This window comes from Seriola lalandi, unplaced genomic scaffold (assembly GCF_002814215.2).
Source record: "Seriola lalandi dorsalis isolate HSWRI2012SDOR001 ecotype SW California unplaced genomic scaffold, Sedor1 jcf7180002053973, whole genome shotgun sequence".
NCBI classification, from domain to species: Eukaryota; Metazoa; Chordata; class Actinopteri; order Carangiformes; family Carangidae; genus Seriola; species Seriola lalandi.
The window spans coordinates 81,334-105,026 of NW_019524526.1; the positions used below are offsets into that span (position 1 = coordinate 81,334).

General features: G+C 40.6%; 2 protein-coding genes across 3 annotated transcripts in view; one reads left to right on the plus strand and one right to left on the minus strand.

Moving 5' to 3' along the window:
- LOC111652393 (TSC22 domain family protein 1-like) overlaps positions 1-9,575 on the plus strand; it is a 30,980-nt gene extending 21,405 nt beyond the window's left edge. Inside the window, exons 3-4 of the mRNA XM_023402643.2 lie at positions 6,187-6,238; positions 7,813-9,575. Coding sequence (XP_023258411.1) covers positions 6,187-6,238; positions 7,813-8,082 — 322 coding nt within the window. The 3' untranslated portion in view covers positions 8,083-9,575. The remainder of the gene's footprint in view (positions 1-6,186; positions 6,239-7,812) is intronic.
- A 773-nt stretch (positions 9,576-10,348) lies between these two features.
- Positions 10,349-13,993, minus strand: serp2 (stress-associated endoplasmic reticulum protein family member 2). 2 transcript variants are annotated; one of them, XM_023402647.2, is made up of 3 exons: positions 13,852-13,993; positions 11,667-11,739; positions 10,349-10,870 (listed from the first exon to the last, which is right to left on the minus strand). In XM_023402647.2, exons 1-3 carry the CDS (start codon positions 13,933-13,935, stop codon positions 10,830-10,832), a joined length of 198 nt encoding a protein of 65 aa, XP_023258415.1. In that variant the 5' UTR covers positions 13,936-13,993; the 3' UTR covers positions 10,349-10,829. The 2 variants fall into 2 exon arrangements, with proteins under 2 accessions (XP_023258415.1, XP_023258414.1); XM_023402646.2 differs by lacking the exon at positions 11,667-11,739.
- Between the last annotated feature and the right edge of the window lie 9,700 nt (positions 13,994-23,693).

Here is a 23,693-nt window from a genome sequence, read left to right on the forward strand (position 1 = left end):
TAACTTCTTTTATTCTGTTATCTTTGTAACTGAGGATAAATTCCCTGACTGCATTGCACAGATCAGAAATGTCAGCACCGTGCTGTGGTTGGCACATGTCCCAATCCCGTCCATTGAAGTTAGCCTTCTGTACAGTAGCATAGTGCTTTTCCTGCAAATCATGCAGCGCCAGACTTTTTAACTTTGGTCATCATGTTAACTAATGAAATGATTCAGTGATCCAATGTCAGTAATGTTAGTTGCTCATGAGAAGCTGTATTGCACAGCCACAACAAAGGCATGATGACACGCACCCTAATCCAAGAGGTGGTTAAATCCATTCACTGACAGTGAGTGAGGTAACTAGAGGACTGAAGTTTGATTAAAGGTGTTTGAAGCCTTTTACTCTGAGTGCAGTTGGTGGGCTGTAAGCAGGCTGCTGTAGGACTGTACGACCCACCCAGAAGTCATGTGATACTGATTCACCCCAGCACACCAAGTCTGTTAGGACAAGTCAAATCCCCTGCATTGTGCTCATCCTTCACCCGTTGTTTCTTGGCCGACTGTCTCTAAGCCAGTGGACGCTCTGTGAGGCTCTGTGAGGCTCTGTGAGTGCGTGTTGTGTTTTCTGTCTGCTGGGGCACTAAGCCATCTTAAGGCTGCCTTTCAATGAGAAATGACAAGATAAGGCCTAGAAGCAGAGGGTCTCTTGTCTGTCACGCAGAGGGCTGGCATTGAAAACTAGAGGTTGTACAGAAAAGTCATGATTCATTTGGAAACTGACAACTAAACCAACAAGTTAAAGCATCATGGCTGTTTTTGCAGTTTCAAAGGGATGACAAAAAATCCTGACGACTTTGACCCCTCAGTTATTCTGACAACTTGTATGTTCCATTGAAAATATGTAGTCTTCTTGGTTATCTGTGTCATCCCTGACTTTAGGGACAATCTGTACCATCTAGTCCCTCATATGTCACATTTAGTGCATCCGGTGCTCAGTGCACCTACATCAGTCCTGTGGCCTCATTTATGTGCACATAAAACGACCTTAGTGTATGTTGGCCAGTCAAAAGACTAATTCATAGTATTGGGGACAGTACAGGGCTAGGCAGAGAATTAGTGATGTGTAATTGTATATCTGCGTCTCAGGCTATAGAGGGTGGAGGGCTTGTGGTGTAGGAGCAGGGAAATCACTGGGCCACATGCTAATCTCTGTTGATGGTTTATGTAACTCCTAGTATCACATGATCACACGTCACCACTCGCCCAGCTCCTGTCGGTACTCAGTAATTCACTCACTAGTCAGCCATTCAAACACAAATGGATGACATACACACATGTACACAGTCATAACCTGGCATGCTGCCTTTTGATTCCCTATTCAGCTGCACTCACTAATGCATCTGTAGGGGGAGACGCAGATCTGTTCTTTAAATTTTAAGAAGGAACGAGGGCTGTTTGAAAACACTAAACAAAGAAGCTCGGGACACACTTGTGTGTTACTTTGGAGTGTATATGTTCCTGCTGACGGACGGCTCCATGAGAGTGCGGGGTGTACGAGTTCAAGGCCATGACGAGATGGCTATGAAGCTTTTGTTCTGGGAGCTGGAGCAGCATCTCAAAAGGTAAAATAAAGATGGGGAACCCCCAGGGAGTTAGCTGCCTGGGCCAACCACTACAGTAGCTGCACACAAAAGGATGCATTCATGGCTTCAAGGGTAGCATTAGCATTAAACTGGTTTACTGGGTGCTCATCACACTGTAAGTTAAATTAGATTTAATATCTATTGCAAGTTGAAGGGTGTATTAATGTGGCGTAAACTATGGACATGCTGAGACAAAGAAGATGACATACATCTGCAGTATGAATATGTGTCATTTGCAAATATCTCCAGTGGGCAGTGAGTAATTAACACTCAGTGTGTTTCTTTTTCAGTCACTGCATTGCTTATCATATTCTGCTTTTGCCATCACAGTGGTCTATCTGGTCCATCATATCACATGAAGTTATCCTCTACTGCAGCAGTATTGCAAGACATGCAGCCCACAGTACTGTTCCTTTACTAGAAAAGAAAATGCCATAAAAGATTTGTTCAATTAGGGACAGTGGAGTTATTGGTTTTGTTAAGTACACCTGTACAATCTAGTTCAACCAAGTACAACAGCCCTGCAGTAAATCTTATCTTTGGAGACTGTGTGCATGTCATTGCTGACCATGTGTCAGAGAGATGTCAGTTCAATCATCATTCATGTTATATGTAAATTACCTTGTTTATTTCTAAAAGAAAATCCTTGATGATGTTCTGGTCCTCACATTCTCCAGTTTTAATGGAGAAATGTTAAATTCATACATATTTAAAAAACACATTTATGTTTGAATATTAATTAATTGTATAGAGACTTGATGCATATTTGTTTTTGGAAAGCAGTACCGTGTGCTCATGTATTTAAAATGCCCATCAGTACTAAAAATTAGTGTCAGACAAAAATAGAACATCAACCAGATGTCTGATAAAGGAGCTTGAACATTTGGCTTAATACAGCTTGGGTCATTTCTCTCTTACGTTGCCTCAGTAGGTCACTGGGCCGGTGTTGTTTTACAGCAACGCATCAGATGTCTGGCATACCTATAACACGGTCTGCTCGTGTCACAGTTAAAAACTTTGGTAAAAATTGAGTACAAGTTGTAATAAAGCGGCATTATTGAGATGTTAGCATCTCCATCAAGCAGCTCAGGTACAATATAATAGGTAAAGTCCACTGGTGGAAACTAGACATCATGGTCCTACAGGTGAGCTGAAATCTTCTTTAATGGTTATAAAATGAAAAATTAACATTGTGTGTAGAAAACTTAGAAAAATATGAACCTGCATCTAAAAAACTTACAAATCTAAACAAACCTTAAACAGCATCACAAAACAAGGAGTTCAGTAGACTTGTTTTGTTGTTGTGCTTTGACTCTGGATTTGTTGTTTAAAGCATGTAAATCTTGTTCTTGACCAATGGCTTATCAAAGTTTTCTTGGAACATCATTTAGCTTTCCTCTTGGCCAGCTGCCAGTGGTGACAATTATAGCTCCTACCAGGCCTCTGTGTACTTGTGAGCAAGTGTGACCACATTGGAGCTGAGGTAGTACTGGCTATTTGGGTCTGGATAATTGGCTAAACTGTCTCCCAGTCAAAGAAGAGACCGGAAGAGATAAGTGTGGCTTAGATCCTCTTGTTAAGCCATTTGGCTTCTTGTTAAGTGCTGAAGTGTTTGACTGGGATCAGAGGTGAGCAGAGGCTGACATCAGTACAAGTACGTGGAGGCTTTGTTTCTTCACAGTACTGGTGCTTAACAAGCCAGGACTGAGCTCTGATACCCAAATTAGCCTTAAATTAAATGTGAACACTGACTTAAAGAGTATTTGGAAGGTACTTGGCATGTACTCTGTGTTTTATTCTCCCTGGTAGCTGCCTGCCATTGAGGCCCCTTGATCCACAGCTACACCTCAGTAATGCTTAGTAGGAAATAGGTCGGATTTTAGGACCATTTATTAGAGTGTATTTTAACATGGACCCCTACATAGTTCATGGATTACCTGCAGTATCTTATGTGGCCTTAACCATACCTGTAACCCACCCTTTTGTGTCTTCTTGCTTGGCTCTATGCCACACCTGATCTCATTCTGGAAGTGTAACCATTTCCTGTTGGTCAATATGTCAAAGATTTGAAATATTGGTGGACCCTCTCTTAATTGATAAAAGAAAAAAAAAAAGCAGGATTTCTGTATTTGTTTTATGCTGCATAGTGTAGGTGTGATCAGACAGCAGGAATGTGAGGAGTGTGTACACATGATTTTGAGGGTTTTGGGTGTGCATGGAATGTGTGAGGGCAGCTTTCCAGAGAATGAAGGGAGGTGTGTGTTTGTGGGAGGGGGTCTTGTTCAGACGATGTCTGAGGAGGGAGTTGTTTAGGTGTGTCTTTATGACTGTTCAGCACAAGGATACTCCCACTGCAAAATGTCGAGAAGGCAGTTTTGGTTGTGCGGTAATGTCGTTTGAGTCAGATTGACCTTATTGATCTACAATGACCTCCATCATTTTAAGAAAAGATGTATAATGATTAAAAAGGGTCATATAGTATTAACAGCTTTCAGCCTGGCGTCTGTGGATCCACAGGAGAGCTTGATTCTCATTCTTTTGTGGAGTTTAAAACCTTGTAAGAGATGTTTTAATCAATTTAGTGACAGCCAAGACATGTCTCTATAACAAATTACACGAAAATATGCCTGTTACACCCTATTTTGGAAGTGGGATGACGCTACAGTAGAGTATGATAGTCCCTGTGTTGTTTTATTCTGTGAAAAATATCTTCTTGCTGTTCTGCATCTGTTAAATCTACATCTAGCTAAGTGTAGGAAAGCATTTCAAATGTCTGATGTGCCAAAAAAAAATTCAAAGGTTAAAAAACAGGTTTGATTGACAAAAACTCCCAACTATTTTTGAATTTGATAAAATGTTAAATGTTTTGTTCATCGATTGTGCACAAGGTTTTGTATTGATGGGTATGTACCCTCCAGCAGTCCCAGTTCCCAGCTTCACGCTTAACAGCTTGACCACATAGTTTTTACCCCTTAGTGCTCAGGACTCAGTAATAATTTGGCTCATTCTGCCAGAATTCTTTGATGATCTTTTGGCTCAGCCTCACAGCTGTGTAGTGCTGTACAAGGCCACATGAGGGCAGCATATGTGCAAGATAGCATTTCATTGTTGTTTGAAACCTTTTGATTTAACACCTGCCCCAGAGCTTAATGGTTTATTTCTATCTGATCTGAAAATTATTGTTAACTATCCTCTTAATATAGTGCTCTTATTGTAGATTGTATGGATCATTGTGATAATGTTTGTTAGTTAAAATATATGATGTGGGAATTGATTGCATCATATTTTTAATACTTCAAAAAGAGTACAAATTTGCATGTAAATATTACTAATTTGTGACTGAAAGCTCTGCTTATGTTCCTTAATATTAAGGGGATGAATATAAATGACCACTTATCATTTAGTATGTGTGGTAAACTGTTTATAAAAACAACTTGCTAGCCGAGGGATTCCCTCCAAGTGTTTCCCTGGGATGACAAAACTTCAAGCTTTTTTGTAATGGACATTTAAAACAAAACATTAATACATCTCTTAGGTACACTCCTGTGTTAATAATGCCCAAGGCAGCACAGGCGACTGACATAGGGTTAATGTGTATTGTCGCTGTAATATAACAGTCGTACATCTTGCCTTTCCCCTGCCTGTGTTAGTACTACAGCCCTTTCTTCTTCCTCTCCCATCCGGTTCTCCCCGGTTTCATCCACCTCCCCTCCGTTCCCGAAATATTTTATGCAAAAACGTGTCAGCTGAGCGCCAGGTGGGGGCGTTCCTGAATAAATCATTCAAACAGGCCCCGTCTCCACCAATCAGGAGGCGGCCTCTCGGCGTGTCACTGGATAAATTATGCGGCCTCATCCCGAGCTGCAGATTTTTTGCTTAGAGCTGAGATGAGCCGACCTTGGATTGTGTTTGTAACCGCTGCGGTCGCTGCACGAGCCTTTACCGGACAGAGCACAGAGTAGTGCGTGTGGATGTGTCTCGCTGAGCTGGTCGTGTGGAGGTCGAGTCGGGACACGGGGTTGTTCGTTAACGGACTGTAAAACATGAACAGCATGAATACGCCGTGCTACACCGTAGCTATGGATCTAGGCGTCTGCCAGCTGAGAAATTTCTCCATATCGTTTCTGTCGTCGTTGCTGAGCGCGGAGAGCTCGCACGTCAAGCTCGATAATAGGTAAATGCTGTGTTATAGAGCTGTGATACACAATCGCCCCTGTATTCATGTGTTCAGGGATCAGCTCCCTGCACATGCAGCAGTAATGTCACCGCTGTGTGATGGAGAGCCTGCACGGTCGATGCATGATACAGTGTCATTACACCCACAGAGACTACACTGCCATAAACGCTTTCTAGGGAGAGGGACGAGGAATTGTCCCACAATGAAACCAGGCCCTTGACTTTTATAGAAATTTCCAGGTGCTTCCTGTAACGACCCACATTTCTATGAAAGGAGAGAGGCTGTTTTCTCCGCGGGCTGCGACTCCATGTTTTTTTTTTGTATTAACTTAAAGCACATAATGGTTTAAAAGGTTTTACTAATTTCTCTCTTTTTCTTATGCAGTTCGTCAGGAGCCAGCGTTGTGGCCATAGACAACAAGATAGAACAAGCAATGGTGAGTTAAAACTTGTGTCTTTCTTTACACTGAGGAAAAGGTTGATCACTACAGTGGCTTTTAGTCCGTATGAAACTACGGAATTTGTTTTGAAAGATAGGATTTGTTTAGGTAAAATATTCAGGTACATGTGTTATCAGAGTATAAATGTGCACGACATGGACAGTGGTGTATGTATTCATTTAAAATTTGAGTATTTTGTATATTGTTAAGGAATAAATTGAATGTTACATGTCATTGTACTGATGTGCTCACATCGGATTAAACCCTGTAAATTGTTATAGGATCAAAATAATATTTAAGTACTCATGTGAAAGTAGTTGGATTAAATCTAGCGTCCTCAACAAAATAAAGGTAACTACCTCAAACCAGCTGCTGTGACCAGTGTGAGACAAAGTCACGGACGTTTTAAGTGTTTTTTATTTATATTTGTTTTGTTCACTCATGGTATTTTAAAACCAGGTCTCTGAGTTCAGCAGTTTATTATCAGAAAATCAAACGGCGTTTTATTTTTCTTTTAGTTTCACTCTTCCTCTGTTGTCGTCGCTTTCGGCTCTGTTGCTAGGCAAACTGGAAGGCTCACACGCCTGGTTATAAATATCTCTGCCTCTGATTGGCCGACACTATAGTGTAGGCTGGGTTAATGACGTTTCACCCTGGGAATATTCTTTCTCACGTTTTCCCATTATCATCCGTTTTGTGTAGTATATCACTTCATTATGTTGGATGAAGCCTTAGTCACAAAAGATCTGTCTATACTTATGACATGAAATGTGTGTAGGCTTAGGTCAGAAACTTTTTGTACACCTTTACGATTCTCTTCCCCAGTATAGTTTGTTGTGGGGCATATCAACTCATTGATTAATACATAACATACTCCAGTGCTGACTGTCTGTGAATCATTAACATAAAACATACAATTCTCTTTATTCTCATAAAGGGCTTTTACCTGCTGTATGTCTCAATGACTAGTTGCTGCTTCAGCTACACAATTAGTTTATATTCTGATTAACCTTATTTTTAAATAGTATTCATATGGAGTGGTTTATAGAGCAAACAAGCTTTAATCCATTTATTTAATAACCAATGAACTGTTTGAACTGTTCCTGTATACAGTTATAGGTTAGGTATTGCTGTACATTTTGAAGAACTTAATTTCCTTGTCAGGTGTGAAATCCTTTTATAACCACACTGGATAATCTTGAAAATGTATGGTGGTCAGGTTTAAGAAAAATTGTTTTTTTAAATGTCCTCGAGGGGCTTACATTTCTGATATAAAAGGTTTTTACCTATTTGTGAATGTGATTTTTGTAAAGTTCAATATCATATTAATGCCATCTCCCTATCTTTTTTTCTAGAAATCACGGGGCATTTCTTAGCATTTGTTTTACTGGAGTGTTTAATCATTTCTTATAGTGTGTGTGATCAAATTTCTAGCATCATAAAAAATCTGCGGCATAAAAATTTTGTCACAGTTTAGATGAGGTTGAAAAACCCCAGGTTTGTGTCTGACCTTTCATTGAGGTGATTTTATTGATGGATTCCAATCATAAACTCATATCTCTCTGTCTCAGGACCTGGTGAAGAGTCACCTGATGTACGCTGTGCGTGAGGAGGTGGAGGTCCTCAAAGAGCAGATCAAGGAGCTGATAGAGCGCAACTCCCAGCTGGAGCAGGAGAACACCCTGCTGAAGACACTGGCCAGCCCAGAACAGATGGCCCAGTTTCAGGCCCAAGTTCAGACTGGCTCCCCGCCTGCCCCTCCGACAGCTGCCACACCGGGACCCCCAAACACCGCCACCCTCACCCAGCCCGCATCGCACAGCTCTGGCCCCTCGGCGTAGCCCGGTCTGCACTGACAAAACAGACTGACTGACAGTTTTTGAGTTCTGCTACCGCAGCAGAGCCAAACCTCGCCTTCTACAGCAGGAGGTTGCGCTGTTAAGACAAGAATTTGCACATATTTATCTCTCAGAAGGATGCAGCCAGCGGGACGAGCAGTGCTGTGCTTTACAGCACAGCGGAGGGTGACAATCTTGAGACACTGTTTTGGGGGCTGGGGTGGGGTTGTTTAATAGGAGGATGAATCATTGAACATTTGCCAAATAACCCTTGGACATATCAACTAGAATGTCTTACCAAGAAAAACAAAACAGCTTATCAGTGGCGACAGTATACTTAACTATAGATTTAAAAAAATCACTGTGCCTGTGTCTGGATTTTAAGTGATGTCGATTTTACTGATGAGGGAGATGATGATGGAGCAGGAGATGGAGGACTCTATTGGTTGTTACCTTTTTGCTGAATAATGTAAATAAAAGTGGTTCTCTCTCAAAGCTAGATCTTAAAGTTACAAGTTGAGAGATCTGAGAGAGAGAGAGGAACAGAGAAAAGGCCTTCTCAGAGTGACAAATGAAGAATGTTAGCAATTATTATCATGACGAAGTCCCCATCTGGAATGGGGGAGTCAGGGGGAGGGTTGGGGAGGGGGTGGGAGGCTATTTTGAACAACACTTGGCAGCATTGATGACGTTACTTCAACTGTGGGTTGGTGGGATGAACAAAACATGGTTTCTTATGGAGATGATGATATTCTATTTTCAGTATTTCACTTTCAAGCTTCTCATTTTGCCCTTGACAAAGCTCATTATTGCTGTTTTCTCAACCCTGCAGTGGCATGTAATTTAAACCTTATTTGACAGGGTTGAGACATCGGGCTAAGCTGCATTTTCTTTTTTCCTAAAAGTTTGATGGGCAGAAAACGATGTATATTTCTGTATAGTGTAAGTACCATGTAAAATAGTGAGGAGAAGGAGAAAAATAACAGATGCTATCTAGGTCACACAGATTGAAGCGGGTGAGCGAGGGACGTGCTAGTCTTGCCCAGTCTGTGTTGTCTATTTTTAATGCTGTATTTTCAGGACTGTGGATCGACAGGAGTTTAGGTTATTTAACTGACAACACGCAGCGAACAATGCTGTCCATATCCCTTACTGCAACATTAACTCTTTGACTGTAAATCCATTTTCACTTGGCTCTTTTTCTTTCTGGAGTATTGCACCTTTAATTTTTTTAAAAAAAGTTTTGACAGTGAAGTACTTCTGGATGGACAATATCTCAACATCTTAAAAAAAAAAAAAAAACTAACAAAAAAAGAACAGAAAACAAATACAAACTCTGGAGATGTTATTTCTTTTTCATTCTGTGTATCAGTTGTATGCTCATGTTCTGTGCATGTTTCCGCAAAGACCGGATAAGATATTGTAACATACATACCACAATTGCACTTGACAGCTGCACTTCACAACTTTCAATAAACATGCTTAAGGAAGAATAACCACCTGGTCACTATCTCTTTGTAGTTTTTACTGTCCAGTTGATGCGACAATGCAAATGTGAACCAAGCCTCTAAATGCTGACAGGCTGCTTGTTTTTCTGAGTCCACTCACGTGTAGTAGGTTCAGCCAAAATTCCCTAAAGGTTTCCTATGTAATCTGAAACAATTTATATTAAAAAATTCAGACAATACTTATAATTTGCATGTTCAATTAATTACAATCACTAAACTAGCATTTGACTCATTTCATGTAAAATCAACTTCACAGGCACAAATGTGATCTACAGGTCAATGTACATTAAGATTTCCACTAATAAATAAGTGATGAATACATATTTACACGGCCTTGAATGGTCACGCTGCGGGAATTCCTGCTGGAGTTTAACTGCTTTTGTCCTAACCACGACATAGAGTGTAACATTTAATTCCTCACCAGACATGCATGCCCACTGTAGAGCTGTTAATGTACAGATGACATCTGCTCATCATGTGCTTGTGGAATCTTCCATATCCCAGTTGAACATGCCTCTAAATAAAGAATATATTTTTATTAATTCTTAAGTTTGTTCATATAAATAGTTAGCAGGGTTTTTTTTTGTTTGCTGCTGTTATTTTGCATTTAAAACTACACTGTGCAGTATTTCCACCACACTGCGTTGGCTTGTCAAACCTAAAGCCCTCCTTTTAGAAAGGGAGGGGGCTTCTCATCCACTATTCCAATAAAACACATCAGCACATCGTGTGTAGGAGTGGGTGCACTAATGAACACCGGGAGTCTTCAAAAGCAGAAGGGAAACCATGTGCTCCCTAAATGCTCGACATTTATTTGAAAAAAGATTCTTCTCACACGACACAGACAAATACTGAAACAGACAGATATGGCACATTGTCAGCAGGAATCACTGGCAGCACTCAGTCTCGCATCAACAGTCTCACACCTTCACACAAACAGGTGCCAAGTGAGTAATGAGACACATGTTCTCCAGCCAGCGTGGTTTTAGACTGTCCGTAGAAAAGCTGTCAGTACCACAGACTGCAACACTGTAAACGCTGAACAAAGTTTGGGACATGTCCGGAGGAGGAGCCGGTGGAGGCGGTGGTCCGGGAAGCTTCTCTCTCTGAGATCTGCTGGATCTGAAGCTGTGGCGTCAGTCTCTGGGCCTCTGGATGGAGTTGGGGTTGTGCAGGCACGGGCTAGCCAGGCTCAGTGAGGGCATGAAGGGGTAGGACACGGGTCCGGAGGCACCTTCTGAATCACATCCCCATGCGGATGCTCTGGATGATCTGAAATATGGCTGAGAGCACACACACTGACTTGTTAGACCATGTCTGTTTGTTTTGTTTTATTATTCAAATACATGACCAAGGCATTTCTCACATTTAGATTTGGCACAGATGCTACATTAGTCTACTGTGTGCAAAACACATGCACATCGTTCACATACGGGGCAGTGTTCAACAAACTGAAGATTCTTTGTTTCATGACTCACAACACCGTAGAATGCTAAAATTATATTATTTTATTGTATTTAGAAAGACCACATCTACTGCTTCTACCTCTACCTTCTACATGCAGTAAAGAAGCTCTTTTTCCACAGTGTTGCAAATCTACTTTAGCTTACTACCACAGGTATACATGTAATCAATCACCATATTATCTGCATTAGTTTATGACTATATTGGTGTAATCCAACATGCATTACCTACATTGGTTAAATATCATAATAGCTGTATTAGTTATGCAATTGAAGTTTTTATTTGTTTTTTTATTAAGTAATAGATAAAAAACACAATGCAACACAAGACAACATATTCCAGTAAGTCAATGAAGAACAGGAAACAGAGCAAAACAAATCTGGGCACATACAGGGGTTAATCCAAGTAAAATAAGCGAAAGCGATAAGGAAAATCCAAAAGAGAAAAAAACAAAATGAAGCTTAAATAAAATGCCACATAAATACAATATAAATGGTGCAGAGGCTATATTAGCTTATTGCCACATTAGTATAATCAGCCACTACATTAAAACAAACAAAGGCAAAGACATAATGCAAACACACATTTTCTTCTGTAGATACAAAAAGTGTGTACCTGATCCACACACAACAAATACAAATAGGGCAAGCAACCAGGGGCCCACAGGATACTTCTCCTCTTGTGGTCGCTATGGGAAACACACACACACACACACACACACACACACACACACACACACACACACACACACACACACACACACGTACACACACACACACGAACACACACACTGTAAATTAGCATTACTGCAACACAACAGAATTATGACAGATGCTGCAGAACAAAAATAAAACTTATTCAATGTGGGTTGATTTACAAAGTAGTTTCCCATTACCATCACTGGTCAGGTGGTGGTTGCTCTTTCTGTTTAACCCAATAACCACCAATTGTCTTGTTTTTCAGAACTAAGGAGACGATGATGATATGCCCACAATAACAACTGTGTGGTCACACTAAACAAACCCCAGTGTCTAATTATACATTGAAAGGTGCAGAGTTAGTGGTTTTTCACATTGTGGCTCATGTGGAAAAGATGAGTGGAACAGCACGAGTCAGTCAGTCTAGACGAATTTAGGGAGTACCCGTCAATCCCACAAGATGATATCATCTGCGTCACATGTTTTTCTGCTGGTGGCGAGGGTACAGTGATGATCTTGATGCCCCTGGAAAAAAGTGATGTGCTCATTCACACCAATATTATCTCCCAAGCCCACTTCAATCCTCCCTGGTGGGTTCCTCACAGTAAATGGGATTTTTAATGTGTACATGTGTGTGTGCTGGAGGGCCGGTGACAAAAAAAAAATATAGGGGCCCTGCTTAAGACAACAACAGTGTAAGTCAATGGTCGTCTTTGCAACTGTGCAACATGTAAGAGATGCAGGAGACAACTTTTTTCATTATCAATTAATCTGTTGCAACAGAAAAAAAACACTAGCTACTCTCTTTTTCTTCTGATGAACTATTACAGCAGAGAGGTTGGGTGGAAAACTTATGACAGATATGAAGAAAGATGCCTCGTTTTTCATAAAGAGATAAATGGGAAAAAAATGTTGTTACTCTGGAGTTTGTTTCTCCTCACTCATCTTGGCTACAACTATGAGAGCAGGTATGAAATGGGTTTTTGTCAACTGCTGTTTCCAAGGTTAAGAATGAACTTCAACTCTCAATTAGCATGGATGAGAGGTCCTCAAAGTGCTCAAAGGGATGGGAATGTGAATATCTACATCTTCATAACAACTGGGCAAATTCCTTCTGCTGATAAACATGTGATGCAATCAAAAGGGAGACTCTCAGAAAATGGTGAAACATGTCCATCACATTTTCCCAGAGCTCAAAGTGATGTCATCAAATTGCAGCACAAAACCAAAAGATACTCAATTTACAGTGATATTAAATATTAGTGTTAATTAGTGTCTGACAGTTGTACTTGATTAATGATTATCACAGCATCAAAACAGTTGCTGCTTAATTTTCTATCCATCAGCTACTTGATTCATCAATAAAAAGTTTCACCACTAGCTAAGTCAAAATGTTCCTGTAATGCTTACAAACCCAAAGTCCACAAGTAATAATTGTATTTACAGATTAATATGTTGAATCAAATTTTTGTTGATGAATGAATGAATGAATTATTTGTCATAAAAAGAGTTTGAAATGTCCATCACAATTTCCTACCACTAACACAGAAGACTACTAAAACTGTTCAACATCTATATTTGTGAAGCTGAAACATGTTCATTTTTTACTTTCAAAAGGACTGAAATATGTTATTAATTTTCCCATTGAATGATCGATTAATCGTTTCATCTGGCTATCTCTTAACCTTCACATATTAAATACACAGTTTGATATTTAATCCATGCATGAATCAGCAGTGGTTCCAGTTATTTAACGACATATAATAAAATTCATCCACTTTTTATTGTCACTCCAACAAAGTACCGTCAGGTTACAGTGCGGAGGGCGGTAACGAGCGGAGTGTATCCAGGCTGAATAAATTACATTTTAACGAAACAGCCCTGTCTGCTGGGTCCAAGGGTAAACTGACTAAATCACCGGACCGCACGGTGAGGTGCAGGTCCTGAGTCATGCTGTGCGACATAGGTGTGATAAACAGGCACATTTAACAGCCAGCTGGCATCACCACCACCACCGCCACGCTGCTGTATTCACAGCGGAGAGAACGTCACTTATCCCGGCTAATGTCATGCTGGCGTCTCGCTGACAGTTAACGGCTCACCAGCGTCTTGGCTACGTTTCCTCTCTGCGTGATGTTCTTGCTGTGTTTCTCGTTGGCCATGCGGATCCTCTGTTTAGCCACCATCTTCCGGAACGATTACAATACCCGGGATAAATTAGTGTGTTTAGCCTGTGATTTTCTGATGCTGCAGGCTGACGACAGCACCTCTGCATCAAGCTAGCACAGTGAAACCGGAAACTCGACGAATTCACTTTCAAAATACAAGCACGAAGTATTAGTAGAACGATTTAGCATTTAAAGAACAGGTACGAAACGACATTTTGTATTTTACAGAAGCGCACAAAGTTCATTTGTACTACCCACATTATTTCATCTTGTTGTCAAAACTCCCGAAGGGACTTAAATGCAAAGTGTTTTTCATAACTTTTACCCTGGAAGTTATCACAGGAACTTACCTGCCTCACTTTGCTGCACTTCACACAGCTCCCCTTTGCACCTGGCGGAGATGAGCGTGGCCAGATCTCATCTGGTTTGATTGTGTATCTGTTGACATATGGAGGCCGAAATGTGAGCACATATCCATAAACAAACTAACAAGAAAAAAAATATAGGTGATGTCATAGCAGTGGCAACAGCAGCAGTCGTAATAGAAATAGTAAGACTCACATCATCTAAGTTCATATTGATGACAAGTACCCTCAGTTGCCACTTAATTAGGTACACCCAGATAAAACTAAGGTTGTCTAATACACCAGTCCTCCATTAAAGCTTGCCTTTATGAAGGTTAAAATCTTTAGCACCACAGACTGTAGCTTTTAAAACAGCTTCAACAAAGACTGATCATGATAACCTTCATGGAGGTAGGATTTATTGCAGAACTGTTGTATCAAACCGCTTTAGTTTTATCTGGGTGTGCCATATTTGGCATCTAAAGGGTATTTGCCTTCGGGATGAGAAATGGGTGTAATCCTCCATAGTCCTGGCTACAAGAATATTGTGACTTGAAGAATCTCGAAAACTGCAGCGGTGGGGCAATATTTTGAATGAGAAAGAATCATAGTAATTTAATTAATCTAGCCCATACTTCCAGCGTGATAGTCCTAGCTCCACACTATGCTACTCACAAGCAGCCTCTAAAGTTACTTAAATTACAGCCTTCTTCTCTATGAATAAATACAGGGGAGTAATAACTACCTACTGACAAGATCTTTTCAGGTCAGGGTAGTAAACTGCAACTTTTTTCACACATGATTTGCAAATATTAACCTTTCCTGGCCATGTTATGGTGATAATAAAAACAAACAAAAAGTTCTAAAACAACTATTGAATTCCAACCCTGACATGGTGAATGACTACTCAGCTCTTCTCAGGGTGATGTGCACATTTCTGAATCAGTTACAGCAAAATTACAACATTCACTCTCTGACAGTACAAGCTGTCTGCCCAGAGAGAAAGGAGTGCAGAGACAGAGCAGATGTTGCCTAGCAACTGCATCAAAGAGGTGTGCTTGGGGAGGGACAAACAAACTCCGCCAATGGAGAAAGGAAGAGACACGCAAACTAGTCTAAACAGAAGACTAATAATGATGTGCAGACTGACAAGTGTGTGACATCGTTGTAAGTAGAAAGGGGAGGATTTGGTTTGTTTTGTCAAGTACAGTTAGACAACCATGTACAGCTTCATCAGCGGACATGTTGTTGTTGTTAGTGCTAAAAGGCCAACACAATAACGCCTGACAATGTATTTCCATTGTAGTCCTGGGAGTGTTGGTGTGTATTTGACTTTGGTTGATAAAACCCTCATCATGTTTAATTTTAATCTTCAGCTGTGCTTATATTTTTCCTCTGTTGTAACCCATCCAGGTGTGCACCACCTCCAGGCTGGTTCCTACAATCCTCAGCAGGATGAGTGATAGAGAATATGGATGGATTTATGGATTGATCAATCCCTAATGTTCACTGCTGCAATGACTCAAGTTCCCTGAAGCAAATATCTGATTGTATCTCTTGTCATTGCAGCATTTCTTTTTCTAATTTAAGAGCAGCTTGTTTGGCTCATCAGTCTGAAGCCTGCATGATACTGATATATTGATGTCAGGACACTGATATCAATACATCAGTATGATACTAACATGCTGCTGTTGCTTCATTTAAAGGAATACATTTGGAAAATATTTATACACTTTCTTTCGAAGAGTGAGATGAGAAGATCAATCTCATGTCTGTGTGTTAAGTACAGAGCACTAGGATGTTTTTAACTTATCTTAGCATAAAGACAGGAAGTGCGTCCAGACAAAAATCATGTGAAAAAAAAACTGAAACAAAAAAAACAGCAATCTTTGTTTTCGACAAATAACAGTTTATCCGTCCTTCCAGCTCCTCTGTAAAGCAACGCGGTGTAGCAGGAGTCGTTGAACATAATCGCTGAGCACAGGCTTTGGTTTTATCTTTACAGACAAAACTGTACCAAAACCTGGCATCCTCACTGTGACAACAGCACTCCAGGTGCTGCACACAGTCACCACACCCAACTGTTGTTTGCCAGGACATACTTCCAGTACTCTACCCCTGCCTGAAGCCACAAATACTTCTAACATTTCTCTTTATATGTGTGAGAGAGACAGTAGAAGTGCTATGAGGAAGTAAACAGAGGTCCTGGCAGCAGATCAAATGTCCTCATGTGTTCAAAGTCAGCATCAATGGCTGACCTGGATTTCAGGCCTCTCACTTTCCCATCCCTGGGGTCTCCATTGTCTGTGTCTCTCTCTCCGTGTGAGACTCTCTCTCTCGCTATGAGAGAGAGTAGACTAAAGTTGTACTGTAGGGAAGAAAAGAATCATAATGCAAGAACAAATTGGAAATTAGTGAAAGAGAGTAGAGATGGGGGCCAGGACAGTAAGAACATATTTTCTTTAGTTTTTTTTTTTTTTTTTACACTCAGTTCTCAGTTCAAATTGATGCTGTGTCTTTTGAGAAACTTGCATCTTCTGTAAAGGATTTTTCCTTACAAGCCCATTCTCTTTGATGAAAGTGACCGTTTCTGCAATCAAATATTCATGGAAAAGCTTTTAATATCACATTGACTTCAAAACTACACATGAGAAATCCCTCCCTCTTAGATGACAAAATGCATGTGATTCACACAGAAAAGTGTGAATAAGAATGCAAGCTATTTATTCAATGTTTTGTTCTTTCTCATAATAAAAACTTATAAGCTGTGCAAAATAAAAAAAAAGTTTCCAACCAGTGTAATTATTCTTTCCAACTTCCCTCCACCTTGTGGTTTTTGATGTTGTGATGTCCATCAGGGGAAAGAGAAGAGAAGAGAGAGAGAGGACACCATCCCTGTCAAAATGGACTTAAAATTAAAGGAACACAATCACCAGAAATATGTCAAGTATATTAATGGAGGACAGTGTGTTGAGAGCAAAGAAACAGGCAACACAAATATGCAGCGCACACTTTTTAGTCCACAGAAGGTCAAATGTACAGACCAAACATGCAGAATTTCTCCACCTGTTTAAACACAGTGTTTTAAATTTACACATGAAGATAACAGATCGTGTGAGTAATAACACTGATGTAAGTACAGAGTGACCTACATATTTGTTAGACCAAACAACATACAGGCTGGGGTGGGGCCGTTTATAGCTCCTTGAGGCCATAATCATGCAAAAAGTCTGCATGATGGCAGACAGACATGTTAACGTGAACGCACATGCATCTGTGACACTGCAGCTGTTACTGACTTTAACAGAGGAAATACCTGAGGTGTCATCCTCGAATCAGGGAAGCCCATTAAAGACAAGGCTATGCACAAATACATGGAAGGAATACACACAGGAGATATGATAAATAAATGGGAATTGTGAATTGGTGTAGTGCAAAGCTACCCATCACCTGTTGTCACTTCACACACTTCTCCACTGTAAGAAAAACCCCTTTCACAGTAGCCCTGTTTTGGAATATAAGTTTTAGACTATCTGACCTAAAGTCTGGCTTGTTTACCTCAAACCTGCTCCCCTAATTATAGTCCAAATGCACCCTGCCGAGCAGAAACATATATTTCAGCCACCGCACGAGAGGAGGGTAAACAGTAGTTAACACTAGTAAAATAAACCTGAAACGTGAGCGATGAATTCAGGTAAAGAGAGACGAGGGTGGAGCGGTAGACGAGGGAAGGAAATGTTTGATGTCTGCATGTGAGGGTCTGACATGAACAAAATAAGCTCTGTATGAAAACATATAGGCGGGTCGCTGGGTTGAAACTCATTACATCCCAAACAAGCCCCCTTCTTTTCTTTTGATCGCCAGGCCCCCACTGGCCTTGATGCTGCCGGGGCCAGACAGAGCTTCATCTGTGATTTTACATACAGTAACTCACACACATCCAGGCCTAACATAATACACAGTGCAACGCATGTTCAGTCTATTTCATGTCAGCAAATCAGCACTGATGTGTTGAGTCCTCAGTGCTTCTGTCATGAACAGGAAACAACACTGACTCTTTTCCTGCCACACAAGCACAGGTCTTTACCAGTGCCCTGGAAAAGCTGAGAAGGCTTCCAGCTGGAGTTTTTTTTTTTTTTTTTCCAAAAACAGTCAACTACACGGGCTGTGTGAGGGGCTTCCACTCCCAAAGAATCAAAATACCCAACGTGCGACATTTTATCATCTTCAAGATGGGTCATTTCTGCTTAAAAATGTTCCAGGTTTGGTCATTTCAACAGTTGAAAAATGAGGGTTGTCCCTGTTGAGTAAAACCACTGATATGGTCGCATTTTTTTTTTTAACTTAAATTCTGTCATAAATCCTTTAAGTTTAATACTAGCTTACCAGAGACACTGCAGCAGGTGTTAGATTAAAGATGAAAGATACAGTGTAAATGGAAACAGAAAATCTGAATAACCCTTGAAATACTGCAAAAAAAAGTACAATGGAAACGGACGTAGCCTCCTCTGCATTGATTTGTTTGCACCTAACTGGAGAATTAGCAGCACCAGTTGTTTCTTCTAGACAAACCATCTCCTAATATTCATGTAACTGTAGTGGATGGAAACACACATTAATTTGCATTAATTTGCGTGGTTAATTGGGAGTGAAAATGGGAAGCAAAATAGAAAGTAGGTCTGGTTTAGGTGAAAATAGGTCAATGTGAAGGTTCTGCTTTGTGCAGAACCACATGCACACTCACACACGCAATTTTTGACAGGAGGTGATGTATCCTTTGATTTTTATGCTTTGTTTTCTGAAACCAACGCACCAGTGCACTATTAAGATGATGGGGATTCCAGTGACTCCACCAGGGAGATGTCTTTTTACTTTTTTTTTTTTTTTTTTCACCACAACAAAAAAATTGAAGAGGAGCAGAATAAATCCTGGCCCCACATCATTTGATCACTTTGCCCAAACTGGTTTAATTGTCCCCAGAGACTGGCAGTGAGTGAGGTGCAGCAGTGTTGTGCACACACACCCCCGCCCTCCGCAGCTATTCGACCCAATTTGAATACCAGACTCAAGGATTACCTTGAGATGTGCATGTCTGTGTGTGTGTGTGTGTGTATGTTTGTGTGTGTGTGTATGCTGTGTATGTCTTTCCACCCTTGCAGTTTTCATAAATGTATAATAAGAAAAAAGTATCTAAAGTGTGCCACAACAAGCACACATCTGTCAAACACTAAATATTATCAACCTATAAAAATGAATAACTACAGTAGAAATACTAAATTACTTTACTTTAGTATGTGTAGAGTATTTTAGATTTTGTTGCTTAAATATTGCATTATGTCTTTGTCTAAATTTGAAAAACAATAAAAAAAACAACTTTTCTTTTTTCCTTTGACACACTAAGTAATTTGGAAAAATGTGTGATCACCTGCAGTTCTTGGTTGACCTCGTAATGCCTTCATTTACCTTTAAAATGTGGAAAAATGGCATTGTTAAAGTTATATTTTGGAAATGTGCTCACTTTTCAGAGTGGATGAGAAAAACCTATCCAAGGTGACCTTGTTTCCCCCTCAAAATGTGGCCTATGGAAGGTTGCAGTGTTGAACAAACATTTCCATGAAACATGTCTGGAGAAACCTGCCAGCTGTAAAAACAACAAAAACAGAGATAAAGCTGAATGAATGAATGAATGATATAATTAACCCTCTGTTTGTCTTATTGTAATATTTTTGCCCCCACTCCTTTAACCTGAAACATCTGCTGATGGAGACTTTGCTTGAGGTCCTGTGTGGATGTACATAATACTCTTCACCAGGACATACAGTATCTCTAACCTCATTAATCACAGGGTGAGTAGCAAGAGCAGTAAGTAATAATGGTAGTAACCATAGTAACAACAAATAAATAAAGTGACTTTGTTTTCTCGCTGCGTCCAGGCTTTGAAATGATAATAATCTTCTCTGGTTGTGGGTTTGACAAAACAAGCATTTTCATAAATGTCAGATTGGTGCTTTGACACTGACACTCTGTTTTTGTCCTTTTTAACACAGAAACTAGAATTGACCAGTCAGTGATGTTCGGTCCTACAAACATTAACATCTGAAACTGGACTCCAGCGATTGAACGGCAGGTAAAGTTCTTGAGTTCCTAAAAAGTTTCCTGGATTCCTGGAAGTTCCTGTGGTCTGAAAAGGGTAATCTGAAACCAGATTGATACACAAACACACACCCACATGCATGCATTAAAAGACCACACAAGTATGGACACTCACACCTGCTCTCGCCAGAGTGTGGAGTCACCCTGAGCTTCCACCCACTGTTTCTCCGGTGGCCTCGATTTGCACTCTGCTTTTCAAACATGACTTCAAGCCGACAACGATAGTTTGCTCTCGAGGGGCTCAGTGTGCTCTGCACAGTGATCTCATAATCCAGCAAATGACAGACACCGTGACGACTCACATTCAGTATCACTTCCACTCACTAACTCATCCATCTTTCAACAACAGCCACTCATCAGATGAAAGTGCAAGTGTGTGTGTATGTGTGTGTGTGTGTGTATGTGTGTGTGTATGTGTGTGTGTGTGTGTGTGTGTGTGCCAGATGTGCCAGATGTGCCAGATGCCCAAAATGGTCAAAATATGTATTGGAGAAGTCTCCCTAATTAATTAAAAAGCTAAAAAGACAAGCACATTCTCGTGCTGGAGGAGGATTTTTCACAACCTGGCAACCCAAAGTTTGTTCTCATTAATGGCTTATAACTGATCCACTGTATAAAGCATTATTAATTGATTTATTAACTAGTAATACAGCCATTAATTAGAGCTTACAACCCCTTTATAAATGAAAATAAGTGGAATCAAATTGTTTTGCTTTGTTTTTGACACGATCAGTCACCTCAGATGCCCACAGAGCGAAAGAGCCCCTGTATATTACCGTCCAATTGAAGTGACTGAAGTGACCTCCTGTCTGTCATGTCACTCAAATAGGGCATGAAGTTGTGCATGCCGGATTAATCTTTGTTTTTCATCAGTGAATTGACAACAGTTTAAACCTTTATTGTGGTGTGATGTATTTCAGCCACAGACCTTCCTCAGAGCATACGCCATGACTGAAAGAAAATGATTTATATAGAAGACAACCAATACAGTGACATAAGTCCACACAGGTGCACAAGAGACCACACTCACACATAGGTGCAAACTCTTAGATAGCTACAAGCAGGGGCGCCGTAAAGGGGGGAAAAGTTAGGACGATTCTAAGGGCCCATGACTGAAAGGGGGCCTCCCAAAAAAAAAATATATATATATATAAATATATATATATATATATATATATATATATATTTTTTGGTGAGGGGGCCCAATGTGATATTTTTTCATGGGGCCCAAAATCCCTGGCGGCGCCCCTGGCTACAAGACCCAAAAGACAGGAGCCAGTGAAGCTGTCACTAAGGCCTGCCAATTCAAAACATCTCTCTCTGGGGAAACACATCACCTGGCCCCTGCAGGAGATGGCTTTGGGTTTTTGGTGATTGAAGGTTTTCTCATGTTGCTTTGTCCTGATGATTAGTGCTACCCGCACTTCTTTGTTTGGGTCTTCTGCTGGTTATGTAGCTCCAGCTCGCTTCATATTGTCCTCCTGTGTTGAGATACAAAACCAGTGCGCTGGTTTAGCAGCTAACCGCTACTGTTTTACTGACCAACTACTAGGAAACAAAGCAGCAGCAGACAAAAGAATCACAATGACTGCAAGCCTGAAAACCCAAGAGAACGCAAGAACGAGGGGCAGAGGGCACACGCACGTCGACATGCACACACACAGAAACACACTCATACATACATACATACATATACACACTTATGGTATGTGTGTGAAGGCAAAGACGTACACACAAGTCTCACATGGGGACAAGCCCAAAGTGAACATGCAGAAACCAGCAAACATGCACAGCAGAGTGTTGGGCTTTACACAGTCACTGAAACACAGTCTGGCATTAATATGTGTTTCATCACTGTCTTTGGAAGGTTTTAAAGACCCAAATTTTAACGAATAAACATAAAACAGTCTCATGATATTAGTGGAAACTGTCTAAGGTTCTGGCGTCTGGGTGTGTGTGTCCCGTGACAGTGTTTCTCATATTGCAACACTGAATATACAGCACATTTGAGTAATCTTTTTGCCAACTGAGTATGAACATATGTTGCTTTAACAGCCCTTCATTTATACATCAATTTCATTCTTGAGTGAATTGAAATAAATGAACAAACTAAAAATGTGAGGAAATACAGGCCTGTGCTTCCACTGTAATGATGCCTGACTGAACATTTTTAGATTAGGTGTGACTCAATTAATGAGCATCAGGACCTGTTTTCTCCTTCATGTTAATGTCTTCCCTGATGAGAGGCCTCCGTGAAACATAAAAGTCTAGTCTTGCATTTTAATGTGGAATAAAAAGACCTTTTATTACTTGATCGTCCTGCGTCATTTGAATATTCCTCCTCTAGGAATTCCAGCATGAATATGTAATAGCTTTCCTTGTGCACACACACACATGCACACAAACTGTAGTCAGGAATAACATAATTATTCTGCACAGATCAGTGCGTGTTTGTATAAATTTGAGCTTGTATTTAGCCCCGCACATGTTTGTGCAACCGTGAGTCAGACAACATACATGAGCAAAAGTCAAACTGAATTATCATCAGCTACTTAAGAGCAGCAGTTCATGCTTATTTTTATCATGAGAAATGTGTGTGTTTTGTGAGTGAGTGTGTGTGTGTGTGTTTTGGATAAACATGCTGGAAAATGTCCTCCTCCTGGAGACCCAGGCCTGCCGCAGAATAGTCCAAAACTGTTTAAAGAGCGCTGAGTCCCTCTTTCAGACAGCCAAGGTCAACACACTCACACACACACACACACACACACACACACACACACACACACACACACTTGTGGATGTGCAGATTCAAACACAATCACTTCTTGGTTTGTGTGTGTGTGTGTGTGTGTGTGTGTGTGTGTGCATTTGTGTGTGTGAGTCTCTGTGCCATCCAATTGATGCTCACAGGTGATGCCAACCCACAGCAGAGAAACTGGGTCAGCATTTGGCAAGCCAAGGAGACGCACACACACACACACACACACACACACACACACACACACACACACACACACACACACACACACACACACACACACACACACACAGGAACACTGTTCCTCTGATGCGCTTTCTTCCTTTATTTAGCTGGTGTCAGAACCAAAGCAATGATTCATGAAAATATGTGAAAATATGTACTTCTTATTTTCAGTTGAGAAGATGCTGACAGCATCTGAATGTGTGTACAAACTTGTTGATATGTGCCACTACTCCTTACATTTATTTAATGATACTAACCTGAAGCAGAAAACTAGTCTTAACCCTCAAAGAGCCCTT

Excerpts from the sequence above, each read along its gene's own strand:
- serp2 (XM_023402646.2), bottom strand. The coding sequence starts at position 13,935 with ATGGTGGCTAAACAGAGGATCCGCATGGCCAACGAGAAACACAGCAAG. Across the intron at positions 10,871-13,851 it reads GAAACGTAGCCAAGACGCTG|CCATATTTCAGATCATCCAG; the intron begins GTGAGCCGTTAA and ends GTGTGCTCTCAG.